Source organism: Oncorhynchus masou, chromosome 20 (genome assembly GCF_036934945.1).
Source record: "Oncorhynchus masou masou isolate Uvic2021 chromosome 20, UVic_Omas_1.1, whole genome shotgun sequence".
Classification (NCBI taxonomy): Eukaryota; Metazoa; Chordata; class Actinopteri; order Salmoniformes; family Salmonidae; genus Oncorhynchus; species Oncorhynchus masou.
In genome coordinates this window covers 28,158,437-28,172,540 of record NC_088231.1, presented here as the reverse complement: position 1 = coordinate 28,172,540, position 14,104 = coordinate 28,158,437, and the positions used below count along the sequence as shown (strand labels likewise).

The 14,104-nt window shown below is 44.5% G+C and overlaps 1 protein-coding gene across 1 annotated transcript in view; it reads right to left on the bottom strand.

The window, feature by feature from the left end:
• LOC135506617 (cGMP-specific 3',5'-cyclic phosphodiesterase-like) overlaps positions 1-14,104 on the bottom strand; it is a 46,852-nt gene that overhangs the window by 16,550 nt on the left and 16,198 nt on the right. Inside the window, exons 9-11 of the mRNA XM_064925942.1 lie at positions 13,923-14,074; positions 8,935-9,119; positions 7,412-7,462 (exon numbers count right to left, since the gene is read on the bottom strand). Coding sequence (XP_064782014.1) covers positions 7,412-7,462; positions 8,935-9,119; positions 13,923-14,074 — 388 coding nt within the window. The remainder of the gene's footprint in view (positions 1-7,411; positions 7,463-8,934; positions 9,120-13,922; positions 14,075-14,104) is intronic.

Genomic DNA, 14,104 nt, shown 5'->3' with positions numbered 1-14,104 from the left:
GAAGGAGGGGAGAGGGGGAAGGGGGGGGGGAGGGAGAGAGGGAAGGAGGGAGAGAGGGGAGGGAGGGAGAGAGGGAGAGAGGGGGAGGAGGGGGTGAGGGGGAAGGGGGGAGGGAGAGAGGGAAGGAGGGAGAGAGGGAGAGAGGGAGAGAGGGAGGGAGGCGGAAGGAGGGGGAGAGGGGGAAGGGGGGGGGGAGGGAGAGAGGGAAGGAGGGAGAGAGAGGGGAGGGAGGGAGAGAGGGAGAGAGGGGGGAGGAGGGGGTGAGGGGGAAGGGGGGAGGGAGAGAGGGAGAGGGACAGGTGGTTATGGGTAGGGAAGGATAAGGAGAGAGAGGGAGGGAGGGGGAGAGGGGGAGGGACAGGTGGTTAAGGGGAGAGAATGACAAGGAAATGGAGGGAGGGGGAGAGGGGAGGGACAGGTGGTTATGGGGAGGGAAGGATAAGGAGAGAGAGGGAGGGAGGGGGAGAGGGGTGGATATAGAGAGAGATGGGTGGATATAGAGAGAGATGGGTGGATATAGAGAGAGATGGGTGGATATAGAGAGAGAGATGGGTGGATATAGAGAGAGATGGGTGGATATAGAGAGAGAGATGGGTGGATATAGAAAGAGAGATGGGTGGATATAGAGAGAGATGGGTGGATATAGAGAGAGGGATGGGTGGATATAGAGAGAGAGATGGGTGGATATAGAGAGAGATGGGTGGATATAGAGAGAGATGGGTGGATATAGAGAGGGATGGGTGGATATAGAGAGAGATGGGTGGATATAGAGAGAGATGGGTGGATATAGAGAGAGATGGGTGGATATAGAGAGAGATGGGTGGATATAGAGAGAGGGATGGGTGGATATAGAGAGAGATGGGTGGATATAGAGAGAGATGGGTGGATATGGAGAGAGATGGGTGGATATAGAGAGAGATGGGTGGATATAGAGAGAGATGGGTGGATATAGAGAGAGATGGGTGGATATAGAGAGAGATGGGTGGATATAGAGAGAGATGGGTGGATATAGAGAGAGGAATGGGTGGATATAGAGAGAGATGGGTGGATATAGAGAGAGAGATGGGTGGATATAGAGAGAGGAATGGGTGGATATAGAGAGAGATGGGTGGATATAGATGGGTGGAGAGATGGGTGGATATAGAGAGAGATGGGTGGATATAGAGAGAGATGGGTGGATATAGAGAGAGATGGGTGGATATAGAGAGAGATGGGTGGATATAGAGAGGATGGGTGGATATAGAGAGAGATGGGTGGATATAGAGAGAGGACTGGGTGGATATAGAGAGAGATGGGTGGATATAGAGAGAGATGGGTGGATATAGAGAGAGATGGGTGGATATAGAGAGAGATGGGTGGATATAGAGAGAGATGGGTGGATATAGAGAGAGATGGGTGGATATAGAGAGAGAGATGGGTGGATATAGAGAGAGATGGGTGGATATGGAGAGAGATGGGTGGATATAGAGAGAGATGGGTGGATATAGAGAGAGATGGGTGGATATAGAGAGAGATGGGTGGATATAGAGAGAGATGGGTGGATATAGAGAGAGATGGGTGGATATAGAGAGAGATGGGTGGTGAGATATATAGAGAGAGATGGGTGGATATAGAGAGAGATGGGTGGATATAGAGAGAGATGGGTGAATATAGAGAGAGATGGGTGGATATAGAGAGAGATGGGTGGATATAGAGAGGGATGGGTGGATATAGAGAGAGATGGGTGGATGGGTGGATAGAGAGAGATGGGTGGATATAGAGAGAGAGATGGGTGGATATAGAGAGAGATGGGTGGATATATAGAGAGATGGGTGGATATAGAGAGAGATGGGTGGATATAGAGAGAGGGATGGGTGGATATAGAGAGAGAGATGGGTGGATATAGAGAGAGATGGGTGGATATAGAGAGAGATGGGTGGATATAGAGAGAGATGGGTGGATATAGAGAGAGGGATGGGTGGATATAGAGAGAGATGGGTGGATATAGAGAGAGAGAGATGGGTGGATATAGAGAGAGATGGGTGGATATAGAGAGGGATGGGTGAATATAGAGAGAGATGGGTGGATATAGAGAGAGATGGGTGGATATAGAGAGAGATGGGTGGATATAGAGAGAGATGGGTGGATATAGAGAGGGATGGGTGGATATAGAGAGAGATGGGTGGATATAGAGAGAGAGATGGGTGGATATAGAGAGAGATGGGTGGATATAGAGAGAGATGGGTGGATATAGAGAGAGATGGGTGGATATAGAGAGAGATGGGTGGATATAGAGAGAGTGATGGGTGGATATAGATAGAGGGATGGGTGGATATAGAGAGAGATGGGTGGATATAGAGAGAGATGGGTGGATATAGAGAGAGATGGGTGGATATAGAGGGAGATGTGGTGGATATAGAGAGAGATGGGTGGATATAGAGAGAGATGGGTGGATATAGAGAGAGATGGGTGGATATAGAGAGAGATGGGTGGATATAGAGAGAGAGATGGGTGGATATAGAGAGAGATGGGTGGATATAGAGAGGGATGGGTGGATATAGAGAGAGGGATGGGTGGATATAGAGAGAGAGATGGGTGGATATAGAGAGAGATGGGTGGATATAGAGAGAGATGGGTGGATATAGAGAGAGATGGGTGGATATAGAGAGAGAGATGGGTGGATATAGAGAGAGATGGGTGGATATAGAGAGAGATGGGTGGATATAGAGAGAGATGGGTGGATATAGAGAGAGTGATGGGTGGATATAGATAGAGGGATGGGTGGATATAGAGAGAGATGGGTGGATATAGAGAGAGATGGGTGGATATAGAGAGAGGAATGGGTGGATATAGAGAGAGATGGGTGGATATAGAGAGAGATGGGTGGATATAGAGAGAGATGGGTGGATATAGAGGGAGATGTGGTGGATATAGAGAGAGATGGGTGGATATAGAGAGAGATGGGTGGATATAGAGAGAGAGATGGGTGGATATAGAGAGAGATGGGTGGATATAGAGAGAGATGGGTGGATATAGAGAGAGATGGGTGGATATAGAGAGAGATGGGTGGATATAGAGAGAGATGGGTGGATATAGAGAGAGATGTGGTGGATATAGAGAGAGATGGGTGGATATAGAGAGAGATGGGTGGATATAGAGAGAGGGATGGGTGGATATAGAGAGAGATGGGTGGATATAGAGAGAGATGGGTGGATATAGAGAGAGATGGGTGGATATAGAGAGAGTGATGGGTGGATAGATAGAGGGATGGGTGGAGATGGGTGGGTGGATATAGAGAGAGATGGGTGGATATAGAGAGAGATGGGTGGATATAGAGGGAGATGTGGTGGATATAGAGAGAGATGGGTGGATATAGAGAGAGATGGGTGGATATAGAGAGAGATGGGTGGATATAGAGAGAGATGGGTGGATATAGAGATGGGTGGAGAGAGATGGGTGGATATAGAGAGAGAGATGGGTGGATATAGAGAGAGGGATGGGTGGATATAGAGAGAGATGGGTGGATATAGAGAGAGATGGGTGGATATAGAGAGAGATGGGTGGATATAGAGAGATGGGTGGATATAGAGATGGGTGGATATAGAGAGAGATGGGTGGATATAGAGAGAGAGATGGGTGGATATAGAGAGAGATGGGTGGATATAGAGAGAGATGGGTGGATATAGAGAGAGATGGGTGGATATAGATAGAGGGATGGGTGGATATAGATAGAGAGATGGGTGGATATAGAGAGAGATGGGTGGATATAGAGAGAGATGGGTGGATATGGGAGGAATGGGTGGATATAGAGAGAGATGGGTGGATATAGAGAGAGATGGGTGGATATAGAGAGAGATGGGTGGATATAGAGGGAGATGTGGTGGATATAGAGAGAGATGGGTGGATATAGAGAGAGATGGGTGGATATAGAGAGAGATGGGTGGATATAGAGAGAGATGGGTGGATATAGAGAGAGATGGGTGGATATAGAGAGAGATGGGTGGATATAGAGAGAGATGGGTGGATATAGAGGGAGATGTGGTGGATATAGAGAGAGATGGGTGGATATAGAGAGAGATGGGTGGATATAGAGAGAGATGGGTGGATATAGAGAGAGATGGGTGGATATAGAGAGAGATGGGTGGATATAGAGAGAGATGGGTGGATATAGAGAGAGATGTGGCGGATATAGAGAGAGATGGGTGGATATAGAGAGAGATGGGTGGATATAGAGAGAGGAATGGGTGGATATAGAGAGAGATGGGTGGATATATAGAGAGATGGGTGGATATAGAGAGAGATGTGTGGATATAGAGAGAGATGTGTGGATATAGAGAGAGATGTGTGGATATAGAGAGAGATGTGGTGGATATAGAGAGAGATGGGTGGATATAGAGAGAGATGTGGTGGATATAGAGAGAGATGGGTGGATATAGAGAGAGGGATGGGTGGATATAGAGAGAGATGGGTGGATATAGAGAGAGGGATGGGTGTATATAGAGAGAGATGGGTGGATATAGAGAGAGATATGGTGGATATAGAGAGCGATTGGTGGATATAGAGAGGGATGGGTGGATATAGAGAGAGGGATGGGTGGATATAGAGAGAGAGATGGGTGGATATAGAGAGAGATGGGTGGATATAGAGAGAGATGGGTGGATATAGAGAGAGAGATGGGTGGATATAGAGAGAGGGATGGGTGGATATAGAGAGAGATGGGTGGATATAGAGAGAGGGATGGGTGGATATAGAGAGAGAGATGGGTGGATATAGAGAGAGATGGGTGGATATAGAGAGAGATGGGTGGATATAGAGAGAGATGGGTGGATATAGAGAGAGAGATGGGTGGATATAGAGAGATGGGTGGATATAGAGAGAGATGGGTGGATATAGAGAGAGATGGGTGGATAGAGAGAGATGGGTGGATATAGAGAGAGATGGAGAAAGGCAGTGTTTTCACTATATTCTTTTCGCGGCAGATTCTCATCAAATCGTCATAGAAATCTCCAGTGTAACTAGCCAGCTGGTAATCCTGGAAGTGGAGCCAACCTTAGCGATAAATGAAAACCAGTAATAAACCTAAGGGAACGATGGTGAGTTCTAGAACCATCACCAGTAATACACCTAAGAGCACAATGGTGAGTTCTAGAACCATCACCAGTAATACACCTAAGAGCACAATGGTGAGTTCTAGAACCATCACCAGTAATACACCTAAGAGCACAATGGTGAGTTCTAGAACCATCACCAGTAATACACCTTAGAGCACAATGGTGAGTTCTAGAACCATCACCAGTAATACACCTAAGAGCACAATGGTGAGTTCTAGAACCATCACCAGTAATACACCTAAGAGCACAATGGTGAGTTCTAGAACCATCACCAGTAATACACCTAAGAGCACAATGGTGAGTTCTAGAACCATCACCAGTAATACACATAAGAGCACAATGGTGAGTTCTAGAACCATCACCAGTAATACACCTAAGAGCACAATGGTGAGTTCTAGAACCATCACCAGTAATACACCTAAGAGCACAATGGTGAGTTCTTGAACCATCACCAGTAATATACCTCAAGGAACAATGGTGAGTTCTAGAACCATCACCAGTAATACACCTAAGGGAACAATGGTGAGTTCTAGAACCATCACCAGTAATACACCTAAGGGAACAATGGTGAGTTCTAGAACGCCAGCAGCATACCACCCTGCATCCCACCGCTGTCTTGATTCTGAAGCTAAGCAGGGTTGGTCCTGGTCAGTTCCTGGTGTTGGAGGGCCAGTAGGAGGCACTCTTTCCTCTGGTCTAAAAAATATCCCAATGCCCCAGGGCAGCGATTGGGGACGTTGCCTTGTGTGGTGTGCCGTCTTTCAGATGGGACGTTAAACGGGTGTCCTGACTCTCTGAAGTCATTAAAGATCCCAGGGTAACTTATCGTAAGAGTAGGGGTGTTAACCCCGGTGTCCTGGCTAAATTCCCAGTGAGTAGGGGTGTTAACCCCGGTGTCCTGGCTAAATTCCCAGTGAGTAGGGGTGTTAACCCCGGTGTCCTGGCTAAATTCCCAGTGAGTAGGGGTGTTAACCCCGGTGTCCTGGCTAAATTCCCAGTGAGTAGGGGTGTTAACCCCGGTGTCCTGGCTAAATTCCCAGTGAGTAGGGGTGTTAACCCCGGTGTCCTGGCTAAATTCCCAGTGAGTAGGGGTGTTAACCCCGGTGTCCTGGCTAAATTCCCAGTGAGTAGGGGTGTTAACCCCGGTGTCCTGGCTAAATTCCCAGTGAGTAGGGGTGTTAATCTGTCCCTCAAATCCCAAGTTTACTATTGGCTCATTCATCCCCCTCCTCTCCCCTGTAACTATTCCCCAGGTCGTTGCTGTAAATGAGAATGTGTTCTCAGTCAACTGACCTGGTAAAATAACAGATAAAAAAAATACAATTTATAGAAAACCTTAGTGGTAAATGTATGTAGTAATCGTTAGCTAAACATCTTTGATTGATTCACATAGAATTATGAAATTAAAACGGTTCTCGACTTTCAGATTGTAAAGGAAGAAAACGTAATTTAATGATTATGGAGTAGCATATCCGGACATACCAGGAAGACCCCCACCGCTGCTGAAAAAAATCCTAGGGGAAACACTGAAAAGGGAAGGGAGAGATTGGGTAAGAGAGATATGGAAAGAGAGACAGAAATATAGTGGGGTGGAAAGAGAGAGAGAGATCTGTAGAAATAGGAATAGAGGGAGAGATGTGAGGTGAGAGGGAAGGATAGAGAGATGTGAGGAGAGATGTGAGGAGAGAGGGAAGGAGAGAGAGATGTGAGGCGAGAGGGAAGGATAGAGAGATGTGAGGAGAGAGGGAAGGAAAGAGAGATGTGAGGCGAGAGGGAAGGATAGAGAGATGTGAGGAGAGAGGGAAGGAAAGAGAGATGTGAGGCGAGAGGGAAGGATAGAGAGATGTGAGGCGAGAGGGAAGGAGAGAGAGATGTGAGGCGAGAGGGAAGGATAGAGAGATGTGAGGAGAGAGGGAAGGAGAGAGAGATGTGAGGCGAGAGGGAAGGAGAGAGAGATGTGAGGCGAGAGGGAAGGAGAGAGAGATGTGAGGCGAGAGGGAAGGAGAGAGATGTGAGGCGAGAGGGAAGGATAGAGAGATGTGAGGAGAGAGGGAAGGAGAGAGAGATGTGAGGCGAGAGGGAAGGAGAGAGAGATGTGAGGCGAGAGGGAAGGAGAGAGAGATGTGAGGCGAGAGGGAAGGAGAGAGAGATGTGAGGCGAGAGGGAAGGATAGAGAGATGTGAGGCGAGAGGGAAGGAGAGAGATGTGAGGAGAGAGGGAAGGAGAGAGATGTGAGGCGAGAGGGAAGGATAGAGAGATGTGAGGCGAGAGGGAAGGAGAGAGAGATGGTAGGTGTTGGTCTGTTGGTATCAGTGGTTCACCTGCAACGCTCTGATTTCCTCTTGAGCTGCAGTGAGGTGGTAGGACAGAACCTTAGGAGAGGACACACACACACACACACACACACACGTCAACACAGCACATAGACTTTAAAAAACACACACGTCAACACAGCACATAGACTTAAAAAACACACACACAAACACACAGCACATAGACTTTTAAAAAACACACACACGTCAACACAGCACATAGACTTTTAAAAAACACACACACGTCAACACAGCACATAGACTTTAAAAAACACACACACGTCAACACAGCACATAGACTTAAAAAAGCACACACACGTCAACACAGCACATAGACTTTTAAAAAACACACACACGTCAACACAGCACATAGACTTAAAAAAGCACACACACACACAAACACAAATATGTAAACACATGAAGGAATTGTAGAAAAACTGAGATTAAATGTATTTGGTGAGTGTCAATGGAGTTTCATAATTCCTATATATGTTCATTAATTAAAATCACTCAGTCTATTTATAAGAATTTATAAGATTCTTATTTGCATAAAATAGACAGAAACCAGTCTTATCAAAAATAGATAATAGTATTTATTAACGGAGCGCGCTGCCATGTAACCACGAACAACAGTTTATATACAAAATATGACGTCACAGGTTCTAGAATGAATCTCCTCCTCTCGACCAGGACAAAGCAGGTTCAACAGTTTATATACAAAATATAACGTCACAGGTTCTAGAATGAATCTCCTCCTCTAGACCAGGACAAAGCAGGTTCAACAGTTCATTCCAACTCACCAACATGACACACACTATAATCTGGATGAACTCCTGAAGTCTCACCATAATTTATTACCACTTTAGCAGACTTTAGCAGACAGTTCTGGATACGGAAAACCTGGAGAGGCTCTCACTGTCTTATTTAATCGCCACAGAGTTATAGTTGAGTTGGTTCAAATATAGGTTAATGACCCTCTTTGCTTACTTCAAACCCACAACACATTCCTCCCCAACCTAGTTGGAATGGTGTTTATTATGTTTCATCACTCCTTGTTCTCTTTCTTATGAACTAACGTTATTAATCAGATATTGTAAAACAGAGTAGATTTTAATTAGTTAAAGTTCTATTTAAATGTAGATATTGTTTAGTCATTATTCATCAAATTCCTATCACTAAGGTGTATGTAAAACTTCAGACTTCACCTCTATTTACAGTACCAGTCAAATGTTTGGACACACCTACTCATTCAAGGGTTTGTCTTTATTTTTACTATTTTCTACATTGTAGAATAATAGTGAAGACATCAAAACTATGAAATAACACATATGGAATCATGTAGTAACCAAAAAGTTTTAAACAAATAAAAATATATTTTAGATTCTTCAAAGTAGTGATGTCTTCACTATTATTCTACAATGTAGAAAATTGTAAAAAAATAAAGAAAAACCCTTGACTAGTACTATATATCTATATATAATATATATTACATGTATATACATATATACACAGACTTCTGTCTCCTCCCCCACCTCTTGGGTAACGTCCTGGCTGGCTCGTTGGTACTCTATCCGTTGGACGGTCTGGACGGTCTGCAGGGCCAGGCCGCAGTACACCGCAAAGTCCTCCAGGAGGCGCTCATCATAACGGTTAAACGCCCTGCCCGTCTCCGCCTCGCCAGGGGCCGTGCACAGCTTGTTCTTCAGCTGGCAGACGGCTGAACAGAAAACAACAACAGCAACAACAACAACAACAACAACAGCAACAACAGCAGCAACAACAACAACAGCAACAACAGCAACAACAACAACAACAGCAACAACAACAGCAACAACAACAACAACAACAACAGCAACAACAGAAACAGCAGCAACAACAACAACAACAGAGGGATGGATGAAAAGTTGTTAATAACTTTATTTATTTATTTAATAACTTCAAACTTCATGACGATTCATGACTCAATCTTATCAGGTATCGTCATGACGATATCGTCTTGCCCAGGGCCTGTATTCATGAAGCGTCTCAGAGTGCTGACCTGGGATCAGTTTTTGCCTTTTAGATCCCAATGAAGAAGACCACATAGACATGTGGGGACCTGATCCTAGATCAGCCCTGCTACTCTGAGATGCTATCGCGGATGTGTTTCTGTGGTGTGGAGATCAGTAATGGTTAATGTATGGATAGGGGGCAGTATTCGGAAGTTTGGATGAACGAGGTGCCCAAAGTAAACTGCCTGTTACTCAGGCCCAGAAGCTAGTATATGCATATAATTGTATTATTGGATAGAAAACACGCTGAAGTTTCTAAAACTGTTAACATAATGTCTGTGAGTATAACAGAACTGATGTGGCAGGCGAAACCCCGAGGACAATCCGTCCAGGAAATGAAATTTCTTTGATGTGAGTAGTTTTCTATTCAAAGCCTATTGACTATATAAAGGGTTAGGGTCCAGATTGCAGTTCCTTCCACTAGAGGTCAACAGTCTTTAGACATGGTTTCAGGCTTGCTTTCTAAAGAAAAAAAAACAAGAATAAGAAGTTTTTGGCAGGTGTCCGTTTTCACTGCCACTACTCCTTTGCGCGTGACGGTGTGCGCGCCCCTCGTCCTATTGAAAACGCTTTTGTCCGGTTGAAATATGACCGATTATTTAGATAATTGACAGCCTGAGGATTAGTTATAAACATTTTTCGACGAAGTTTACCGGTACTATTAAGATGTATTCATCTGTTTTGACCTCCTTTGAGCCAGTGGATTACTGAACAAAACGCTCCAACAGAGTTTTTGGGATATAAAGAGGGACTTTATCGAACAAAACAAACATTTATTGTGTTGCTGGAACCCTTTGGAATGCCAACAGATTAAGATCTTCAAAGGTAAGTGATTTATTTTATTGCTATGTTTGACTTTCGTGGCTCTTCTGCTGGGTTGTAAAATGTTTGTATACTTTTGTAAGCGGGGCAGATAATCGCATGTTGTGCTTTCGCCGTAAAGCCTTTTTAAAATCTGACACAGCGGCTGGATTAACAAGAGGTTAATCTTTAAACCGATGTATAACACTGGTATAATGAGTATTTCTGTCATTTGAATTTGGCGCTCTGCAATTTCACCGGATGTTGACAAGGTGGGACGCTAGCGGAACGCCTATCCCAAATTAAGACAGTCTTATCTGTTGTTTGTAGATCAGTGATGGTTAGGACTGTCTATTTAACAACCCTGCTAAGCACCCTGGCTGACGCACTCTAATGCTGCTAATACACAGTCAGCTAATAGAGGACTTCCTAGTAAATACAAGATTCTCTACAGACAAGATTCTCTACAGACTTCCTAGTAAATACGAGATGATCTACAGACAAGATTCTCTACAGACTTCCTAGTAAATACGAGATGATCTACAGACAAGATTCTCTACAGACTTCCTAGTAAATGCAAGATTCTCTACAACCAAGATTATCTACAGACTTCCCATTAAATACAATATTCTCTGTAACCATGATTCTCTCAACGAGGATTATCTACAGCCAAGATTCTCAACTGCCAAGATTCTCTGCAGACTTCCTAGTAAATACCATGCTTCCTAGTCATTCAATACTAGTCAGTGAATAGATCAGTAAATAAAGACTGAAGAGCCAGTAATACACTGGTTTAAGACGCACTGATATCAATATCTCTGCCTTGACTATCAACAACGACTAACAGCGTGTCTAACAACCACAGAAGAAGAAGACTCCCTACGACTAACAGCATGTCTCTAACAACCACAGAAGAGGAAGACTCCCTACGACTAACAGCGTGTCTCTAACAACCACAGAAGAAGAAGACTCCCTACGACTAACAGCATGTCTCTAACAACCACAGAAGAAGAAGACTCCCTACGACTAACAGCATGTCTCTAACAACCACAGAAGAAGAAGACTCCCTACGACTAACAGCATGTCTCTAACAACCACAGAAGAAGAAGACTCCCTACAACTAACAGCATGTCTCTAACAACCACAGAAGAAGAAGGCTCCCTACGACTAACAGCGTGTCTCTAACAACCACAGAAGAAGAAGACTCCCTACAACTAACAGCATGTCTCTAACAACCACAGAAGAAGAAGGCTCCCTACGACTAACAGCGTGTCTCTAACAACCACAGAAGAAGAAGACTCCCTACGACTAACAGCATGTCTCTAACAACCACAGAAGAAGAAGGCTCCCTACGACTAACAGCATGTCTCTAACAACCACAGAAGAAGAAGACTCCCTACGACTAACAGCATGTCTCTAACAACCACAGAAGAAGAAGACTCCCTACGACTAACAGCATGTCTCTAACAACCACAGAAGAAGAAGACTCCCTGCGACTAACAGCATGTCTCTAACAACCACAGAAGAAGAAGACTCCCTACAACTAACAGCATGTCTCTAACAACCACAGAAGAAGAAGACTCCCTAAGACTAACAACATGTCTCTAACAACCACAGAAGAAGACTCCCTACGACTAACAACATGTCTCTAACAACCACAGAAGAAGAAGACTCCCTACGACTAACAGTATGTCTCTAACAACCACAGAAGAAGACTCCCTGCGACTAACAGCATGTCTCTAACAACCACAGAAGAAGTCTCCCTAAGACTAACAGCATGTCTCTAACAACCACAGAAGAAGACTCCCTACGACTAACAGCATGTCTCTAACAACCACAGAAGAAGACTCCCTGCGACTAACAGCATGTCTCTAACAACCACAGAAGAAGAAGACTCCCTACGACTAACAGCATGGTTCTAACAACCACAGAAGAAGAAGACTCCCTACAACTAACAGCATGTCTCTAACAACCACAGAAGAAGAAGACTCCCTGCGACTAACAGCATGTCTCTAACAACCACAGAAGAAGAAGACTCCTGCGACTAACAGCATGTCTCTAACAACCACAGAAGAAGAAGACTCCTACGACTAACAGCATGTCTCTAACAACCACAGAAGAAGAAGTCTCCCTACAACTAACAGCGTGACTCTAACAACCACAGAAGAAGAAGACTCCCTACGACTAACAGCATGTCTCTAACAACCACAGAAGAAGAAGACTCCCTACGACTAACAGCATGTCTCTAACAACCACAGAAGAAGAAGACTCCCTACGACTAACAGCATGTCTCTAACAACCACAGAAGAAGAAGACTGCCTACAACAAACAGCATGTCTCTAACAACCACAGAAGAAGAAGACTCCCTAAGACTAACAACATGTCTCTAACAACCACAGAAGAAGACTCCCTACGACTAACAACATGTCTCTAACAACCACAGAAGAAGAAGACTCCCTACGACTAACAGTATGTCTCTAACAACCACAGAAGAAGACTCCCTGCGACTAACAGCATGTCTCTAACAACCACAGAAGAAGAAGACTCCCTACGACTAACAGCATGGTTCTAACAACCACAGAAGAAGAAGACTCCCTACAACTAACAGCATGTCTCTAACAACCACAGAAGAAGAAGACTCCCTACGACTAACAGCATGTCTCTAACAACCACAGAAGAAGAAGACTCCCTACGACTAACAGTATGTCTCTAACAACCACAGAAGAAGAAGACTCCCTACGACTAACAGCGTGACTCTAACAACCACAGAAGAAGAAGACTCCCTGCGACTAACAGCATGTCTCTAACAACCACAGAAGAAGAAGACTCCCTACGACTAACAGCATGGTTCTAACAACCACAGAAGACTCCCTACGACTAACAGCATGTCTCTAACAACCACAGAAGAAGAAGTCTCCCTAAGACTAACAGCATGTCTCTAACAACCACAGAAGAAGAAGACTCCCTACGACTAACAGCATGTCTCTAACAACCACAGAAGAAGAAGACTCCCTGCGACTAACCGCATGTCTCTAACAACCACAGAAGAAGAAGACTCCCTACGACTAACAGCGTGTCTCTAACAACCACAGAAGAAGAAGACTCCCTACAACTAACAGCATGTCTCTAACAACCACAGAAGAAGAAGACTCCCTACACCAAACAGAGACACCTGCCTCTTTACTCCTGTATGAGGTGTAGCTATAGAATTCATGTTGTTGTTGTCAATGGAATTCTACAGTGAGGTTAAAGTCATATAAACATAGTTAGATAAATAGAGTGAGTTTTATCCGGTCATTGGCCTGTAAAGACAGTGTTGCATATAAAGTAGAGAAGATACATTAGATAAATAGAGTGAGTTTTATCCGGTCATTGGTCTGTAAAACAGTGTTGCATATAAAGTAGAGAAGATACATTAGATAAATAGAGTGAGTTTATCCGGTCATTGGTCTGTAAACACAGTGTTGCATATAAAGTAGAGAAGATACATTAGATAAATAGAGTGAGTTTTATCCGGTCATTGGCCTGTAAAGACAGTGTTGCATATAGAGTAGAGAAGATACATTAGATAAATAGAGTGAGTTTATCCGGTCATTGGCCTGTAAAGACAGTGTTGGATATAAAGACTATAAAGTAGAGAAGATACATTCAGAGAAAGAGGGACGCACCAATGATTTTTCCTGTCTTCCCGTTTCTGATCGGGCAGCAGACCAGACTACCCATGGGGGGGTCCTGATCGGCGCCGGACATGTTCATTGTCTCCTTGGAGACCAGCACCTGCAGGGCGTGGGTCTGGTCTATGTCCGAGAGGGTACAGTCTCTATGGAAACACAGAAATATAGTGATGCTG